Source organism: Lipophrys pholis (assembly GCF_963383615.2).
Source record: "Lipophrys pholis genome assembly, chromosome: 1".
Classification (NCBI taxonomy): Eukaryota; Metazoa; Chordata; class Actinopteri; order Blenniiformes; family Blenniidae; genus Lipophrys; species Lipophrys pholis.
The window spans coordinates 20,572,355-20,579,667 of record NC_137635.1 but is presented as its reverse complement, the minus strand read 5'-3'; the positions used below and the strand labels follow the sequence as shown (position 1 = coordinate 20,579,667).

Genomic DNA, 7,313 nt, shown 5'->3' with positions numbered 1-7,313 from the left:
GAAAAAATATATACTCAAATTGGACTGATGTGCAATTTACAGATCTATCTATCTATCTATCTATCTATCTATCTATCTATCTATCTATCTATCTATCTATCTATCTATCTATCTATCTATCTATCTATCTATCTATCTATCTATCTATCTATCTATCTAGTTTTTCAGGAATCAGAAATGGTTGCCCAATAAAGGGTTAATCTTTTCTTCTTTTTTTTTTGTCTTCCCCTAAGCAGACATATTTGTTGTTGACATTATTCCCATCCATCCATCCATTGTGTGCCGCTCTCGTGCCGTCCTGTATCTCTGACATCATTATTACTGGCTGGGAGGATCTGCGCGCCGCGCGCGCACTGCCCTTTAAGATGCGTCTGTCATCTCGCCGTTAATGGAAAGTGGTTCTGGCTGTTTTTTTTTTTCCCAACGCTGCAGATCCGCTCAGGCCCGAGCAAGAAGAGGAGGAGGAGGAGGAGGAGGAGGAGAAAAAAAGAAGAAAAAAAAAAAAGAGCGGAGAGCATTTTGCGTCGGCCTAAACAGGCAGGAAGGAAGGGGAGAGGACGGACTCTGCCGACAGGCGGAAATGAGAGGGGGGTGTCCAGAGAGGAAACCCCATCCCTTTAAGAGCAAGTGGGACATAGCGGTGCGAGAAAAGGAGAGGAGGGGGAGAAGAAAGAGGAATTAAAAAAGAAAAGGAAGAAAGAGACAGGGAGGGAGGAGGGAGCGCGGGCGATAAAAAAAGAAAGATGACATCCTCGCAGCTGAACGGCCGAGGTGGAGCGATAGGCTGCGGCCCGGCGAGAGCGCCGCGCGCCGGGGTCACGGCTTGAATCCAACAACGAGGCTTCGACAAACACCCGATTGGCCTATTGGGGGGGGAAATCGGAAAAAATAGATCCATAAATTAAAAACAAAGCATGACCCGCCGTGCTACCAGATACGTGTGTTATAACCCATATGTGTTCTCGTGCGTAAAAAGGCATTTATTTCACGTAGATTGGTTTTCTTGTTCGTAGCTAAAGTGTAATACTCTTGGATGCGATCCTCTTTTTTTGTTAGTTGTGGTTTTGTTTTTGAGAGTAGTTTTGTTGTGTGTGGTTGCGTGTGATCAGATTGGTGCCGGAGTGGGTTTTGAAAGTTGGAAAGCAAAGTCAAAGAGGAAACGTTTCGCGGCGGTGGCCTGCTCCTCCACCGCTGCCCGTCCGCCCGCCTGCGTACTGCAGCCCGCATTACTCAACGGCGGCGTGCATTTTAATTCACAGCACTAAGGCTACTACCTCAATAAGAGAGAGAGAAAGAAAAAAAAAAAAAACATACGATCGCAGACGACTTTATTCACATTTTTCTTTTTTTTTTCGCGAGAATCCCGGAAGCCCTTTTTTTTGTTTTTGTGTGCCGCAGGACAGGCGCCTGTCTGCGCCCCGATCGTCGCTGCGCCGATCACAAACCATGCAAAGACTGCTCTCCTCGATCTCAATCACCAGCTGACTTTATAATCTCCATCGCTGTGGCGCAAAATGGATGCTGCTTGGAGCAATTTTCTCTTCCAGGTAGGCTTGTTGAGCAGGCATGGCTGGCCTCGTTTGCTCTTGTTGCGCTTGTTGTTTTCTCCCCCACTCTGACAGCGCGCATTCTGTGCGTCCTGCAGCCCCATCAACACCGTGGCATCTCAACAAAGATAATGCGGTGACTTGTGTTTACATTTGGTGATGGCCTTCTCCTTGCTTCTCCAGAGTACTCCCACCCAAAACCAAGTGGAGGGGAGCCTCCAATCAGAGCTCCTGCCAGTGCATACGAGTTCTCCCCAGACCCCACCCACAGAGCACATAGCACAGCCTCCTTCAACTGTGGACACTACTGCTCTGAGTGAGGAACCTCTGCCTGGTGAGGGGACTCTTCACTCTCCACCTGTGGATGAGAACAAGTGTGACATTAGTAGTGTGGTGCCAGACAGGTAACACAGGACATGTGGACGGACAGGACACACACACCAAACGTATAACCTTCCTCTTGCGAGATGTTACAATGATTATAGATGATAGTTAATCTCCACATATCTCGTCAAATTATCTCTCTCTGAAATTGAGCCTTACAGTAATGAAAACATTTCCTTTTGACTGTTTGATGTGTTGCTATCTCTTTTGGTTACTAAGTTAGTTGCTTCAACTCAAATAATATACAAGAAAAGTTCATTTAAATTCACCTTGGCACTTTATTAGACTAAAGTATTTGAGTAATAAGAGATTAAATACAATGTCATATCTTTGTATTTTATTGTTTGTTCTTTTACTGATTTCTTTCGGGATTAATGGGAAACTGTGTTTTCATCTCCAAACACCAAGAGAGACATGCTTTACATGATGTTTTCAACAGTTTACACTGTGATATCTTCACACAAATACTCAATGTCATGCTGCCTTTTATTGTGGAAGGTTGCTATATATAAAAAAAAAAAAACACAACTATCTTTTAACCCTTCTTTTTCTGTGTTTCCTCCTCAGCCCCAGTGAAGCCGGTGTCTCGGCCGACCCGCGTGCAGCACATCTGTGCCATCTGCAACAAGCAGTTCAAGAACAACTACAACCTGCGGCGGCACCAGTCGGTCCACACTGGGGTACGCATGAAGGACAGGGCCAGAGAGCAGGCGGAGGGAGCAAAGGAGGGAGCGGCCGGCCAGGTGGTGGCGGAGGCCCTGTCTGTCATGGCGGTTGGGGTCGGGGGGAGGGCGGAGAGGCAAACGGTGCCCCTCTCCCTGCTGCACCTCTCCGTGCCTCCCTCTCTCGCCCCTCCCGGCGTGCTGGCGGGGGCACAGCAGCCACCTCTGGGTGGCCAGGATGGTGAAGGGGTTGCCATGCCAAACGTAATGGCTAGTGTTAACCCTCATGCTCCGCCTCCTGCTGCTGTCGTCATGGCCACAGGGGCGACAGTACAGGTGGGTCAGGGCCTTGTGGAGATGGCTGTCGTCAACCCCAAACCTTCAAGCATGTTGTTTCTTAAGCTGCCCGGCCACCGGGATGGTTCGGGACTCGTGGGCAGTTGCTGTATGTCACCTGCTTCATATTTGACTGATCCTCCTCCAGTGTGTTAAACTCCTCTGAACAAAATCCATGAACGGTAATAAGTTCTGGGACCCTTTACTTCCATCCCAGTGTTTGGCACTGCTCCTCAGTTTGAGAAACACAGTGCTAGAAGCCCCCTCGCTCCCCTGCATGTTCTCTGTAACACAAACAGTGTGACAGCGGATAATAAAAACTCCGGCGTTAAAATGTCTCACCTAACATGAAAATCACAAGTCATGACATGCGACATTGGTACATTTGATTCAGTGTACAGAGCATCTGTATGTTATTGCATGATTTCAACACTGATTAACTGATAACTTTGAAGTGAAATTGAGCGTTTTAGTTTTAGTGCACATCTTTCTACTTCCCACCTGAACTCTAGAGTGTTTTTATTTTTATTTTTTATCTTTGTTTCATCACAGCGGCCCACAAATCCAAACCCCAACCCCGTGAGGAAGAACCACGCCTGTGAGACCTGCGGAAAGGCCTTCCGGGATGTTTACCACCTCAACCGCCACCGGCTGTCCCATTCGGACGAGAAGCCCTTCTCCTGTCCCATCTGCCAGCAGCGCTTCAAGAGGAAGGATCGCATGAGTCACCACGTGCGCTCGCACCAGGGCGGCGTGGAGAAACCCTACATCTGTCCGCACTGTGGCAAAGCTTTCTCCAGGTGATACTGTCATACATGCGTCTTCCACACAGTCCCAGCTGGATATACTGAGGCAATGTAACACCCTGGAGAGGTCGCCTGGCCAAACACACAGACATGACAGTCTCATACACACTCGTATTCACACATACGGGCAATTTATAGCCACCGATTTCCCTCAAATACATGTTTTTGGACGGTGGAAGGAAACCAGAGTAGCCACAGAAAAAACCACACAAGCAGGGAGAATGTATGACGTGGAAGATTTATTATTATTCATTATATGTGTCAGGTTTCGCTGTGATTTTACTGTAATTCACTTTTGAACAGTGAAGGTTTGAAGTTTGTCATTTTTTTTGTCTCAGTCCTGAGAAGGACCACACCTGTTGCTCTTCGGGTTCTAATACGTTCCCCTGTCTTTCTCTCCGAAGGCCCGACCATCTCAACAGTCACGTGAGGCAGGTGCACTCCTCGGAGCGACCCTTCAAATGCCCAGTACGTCTTCCTTTACCTCGCGTTAGAAGCTTTTCTCGTCTCAGTCCATTTGTGTTGGACGTTGTCCACAGCATTGCAGGGGATTCGAGGTTAAAAATTTACTTTCAACTCAGCTAGAACGACTACCTACCCTAAATAGAACCCTAACAAATGGCACGGGCTCTCAAACATGTCGTCCCTTCAGAAATGAAAGGTTTCCTCCATAGGCAGCATGATGGTACGAGTCCACACAGAGACACATCTTTTCTTTGTGCTTTGACGTGAACAAATGAACACTGAAGATGTTACCATGGAAACTGAACTCGAATAAGTCCGTTTGAATCGTTGAACCCGGAGCTGGTACCTCGTTGTAATCACATTATAATTAAGCAGCATCTCAAAGCTGGATCTCGACACAAACAAGACAACAACTAAAGACATTTACATAAATGCAATGCACACAGGAGCTTTTTGTCGATTTTTGTATTTCGTTCGTCCCCCAATCGCCCAATGTTTTCTCACCTCCACAGACTTGTGAGTCCAGCTTTGCTACCAAGGATCGTCTGCGTGCGCATATGATCCGCCATGAGGAGAAGGTGCCCTGTCACATCTGCGGGAAGCTTCTGTCTGCGGCGTACATCACGGATCACATGAGAGTGCACAACCAGTCGCAGCACCACGCCTGCCACCTCTGCAACCGCAGTGAGTCCGTGACCGCCGCTTCACTCTGTCACACCGAGTGTGTCTCTCGTCTTCTGGTGTCGGGTCAAAGGTCAGCTGGAAATGGCCTTCTCAGTGCAGTAACACTTAAAACTAAATAAAACTCTGGAAACAGAAGGAAGGCGCTCAGTTTGCTCGTTCCAGAAGTCACTCGATCCTCCTCTGCGGATCTCTGATCCTCCGAGTAATAATCAGATTACTTTCGAGAGCAGGAACTTCGTAATGTCACAGCTCGGCGACCTCGTGAGGGCGAGGTTTTCTGACCGAATCTGTTTTTTTTTTTTTTTTGTGATAAGCTGGACTGTGGTTTTCTATCTTCGTTTATTCGCTGCTGCGACAAAGATTTCATCAACTTAGGTGAAACAGTAGGTTTGACAGATTTGGTCACATGACTAACAACAGAAATAAGATCAGTGTTTTAAAGCTCGATTGCTCAGCTTGCCTCCCAACTTTCGAGATCACATCAGGACTTTGTGTTTATTTAGTTTGAGATCATATTTACTGTGTGATGTTGTGTTTCGTTGGTTTACTGAAATTTAAATTATTGTCACAGCCACAGAAATCTCACCCTCGTGGTCAGCACTGTGAATTCAGACGTATGAGAATTGTGGTTAATTATTCAATGCAGAGAATTGTAGAATTTGATCTCTTTTATAGGACGTGCATTGAAATACCACACTCCAAATAGTACAATGATTTGTTCTGGCCCAGTTTTAGTGTATTTGTTGTTATTAAAGTGACTGATAAGAACATATACTTGACCTTAACCAAGAAGACTGAACAAAGCAAGCAGCAGCATTGATCTCAATGTTTAGGATAAGAATTTTATTTTTGTTTTCAAATCTGCCGCATAAAGTGTTAATGAGTCAACATGCATATTTCGTACCTTCAAATTCACTTATTACTACAGTAATTACAATAACAAACTCTGTAAATGTGGTTAAATGATTATTTTCATGCAGACTTCATGTTGCTGATTTTCGTTTATTGCGTCGCGCTGACCTTCTCCATGTTCAACCGTTGTCGTGACCTCTGCGTCTCCGCTCGCCTCTCGCCACTCAGGCTTCACCACGCTGACGTACCTCCGGGTCCACGCCCAGAAGCACCACGGGCAGGAGTGGAAGGACAGCCCCGGGGGCTTTGGCGGAACGGCGTCGGGCGGCGTCCTCGTCTGCCACTTGTGCGGCGTCCACTGCAAGACGCCCACCCAGCTCCAGGGACACATGGGCACCCACGGCAACAACGCCCCCAACCCCGCCACCTCCAACGTGGCCGCCAGCAGCTCCGTGTCCCTCAGCAACATGGTGACGGCGCCCACCGTGTACGTCACCGGGAACACGGTGGTGGACCTGCTGGTCACGGACTGCTCTAGCATCGCGGCGCCGCAGACTCACAGTTAGCAGAGGGGGAGCTCAGCGGTTAAAACAAAAACAAACAAACAAGAAAAAAAAAAAAGCCCCGGTCCCTCAGCAGAGTGGAGGTCAGAGAAGGTTGAGGATACTTGTAGATGCTTTCCTCACTTACAGGTGAGGTCGGGATTAAAGGTGAGGGAGATTAACGCCAGTCGGCGCTCTACGGCAGGTTTTGCCGCAGACATAGGAGGACCAGAGAAAAGCAGAACCGGAAAAACAGAAGTGATTCAAAAAGGACTTTTGACACCAACGACAAACATGGATGTGTTGGTGAATCTTCATATTCAAATGAAACTGTGGTATTATGAGCATCTACTGTATTACTTTCCCCTCTCTCTCTCTCTCTCTCTCTCTCTCTCTCTCTCTCTCTCTCTCTCTCTCTCTCTCTCTCCCCCCACCCTCAACCCAGGCTGCTCTCTGCAAGTGCACCAAGTACTGTATATCTCACACCAGCTCTGATCTTACCTCCATTTTGCAGCTCGATTACTAAGAATCCAAAATGCTCGCGTCAAGAAGTAGCAGGGAGGCTTTGTGGCTCTCAGAATGAGGGAAACGCATTCGAAGGGATACGGTGTGTTTGGGTGTGCATAAGTCCGGGCTTCCATCGCATGTTAGATTGTGTGTTCACAGAATTAAAAATCAACATTTGATTTTTGAAGCTGTATCGCCATTTCATTGAGTGTCATGGAGTGTCATGGAGTGATCAGAGATCAGGACAGATGACCGTGCGTGTTGTGGAATTGTGGGACGTACTTATTCATTAGTTTCCTTAAGGTACAGAGAAAGAAGAAAGTTGTGTTTCACGCACCTTAAAATGTTCCTTTCTGAGATTCAGCGAGGATTAAAAAAAAAAAAGGAGCGGGGGGGGGGGGGGGGGGGGTGGGGGGGTGGGGGGGGGTTAGATTTCTTGGGACTGTCTTGCTCTGAGTCTTCCTCTCTGGATCTGGCCTTTCCAAAAAAACTAAACAACACAACAGCTAATCAACACTTCGGCTTCTG

The 7,313-nt window shown here is 47.4% G+C and overlaps 1 protein-coding gene across 2 annotated transcripts; it reads left to right on the top strand.

Moving 5' to 3' along the window:
• The first annotated feature begins 376 nt into the window (after positions 1–376).
• Positions 377–6,971, top strand: mazb (MYC-associated zinc finger protein b (purine-binding transcription factor)). 2 transcript variants are annotated; one of them, XM_080482303.1, is made up of 7 exons: positions 377–1,547; positions 1,731–1,881; positions 2,499–2,611; positions 3,482–3,729; positions 4,140–4,203; positions 4,713–4,884; positions 5,965–6,971. In XM_080482303.1, the coding sequence occupies exons 1-7, from the start codon at positions 1,515–1,517 to the stop codon at positions 6,300–6,302; spliced, it is 1,119 nt and encodes a 372-aa protein (XP_080338429.1). In that variant the 5' UTR covers positions 377–1,514; the 3' UTR covers positions 6,303–6,971. The 2 variants fall into 2 exon arrangements, with proteins under 2 accessions (XP_080338429.1, XP_080338428.1); XM_080482302.1 differs by having other exon boundaries at positions 598–1,547; positions 2,499–2,929; positions 5,965–6,433.
• Positions 6,972–7,313: the final 342 nt, after the last annotated feature.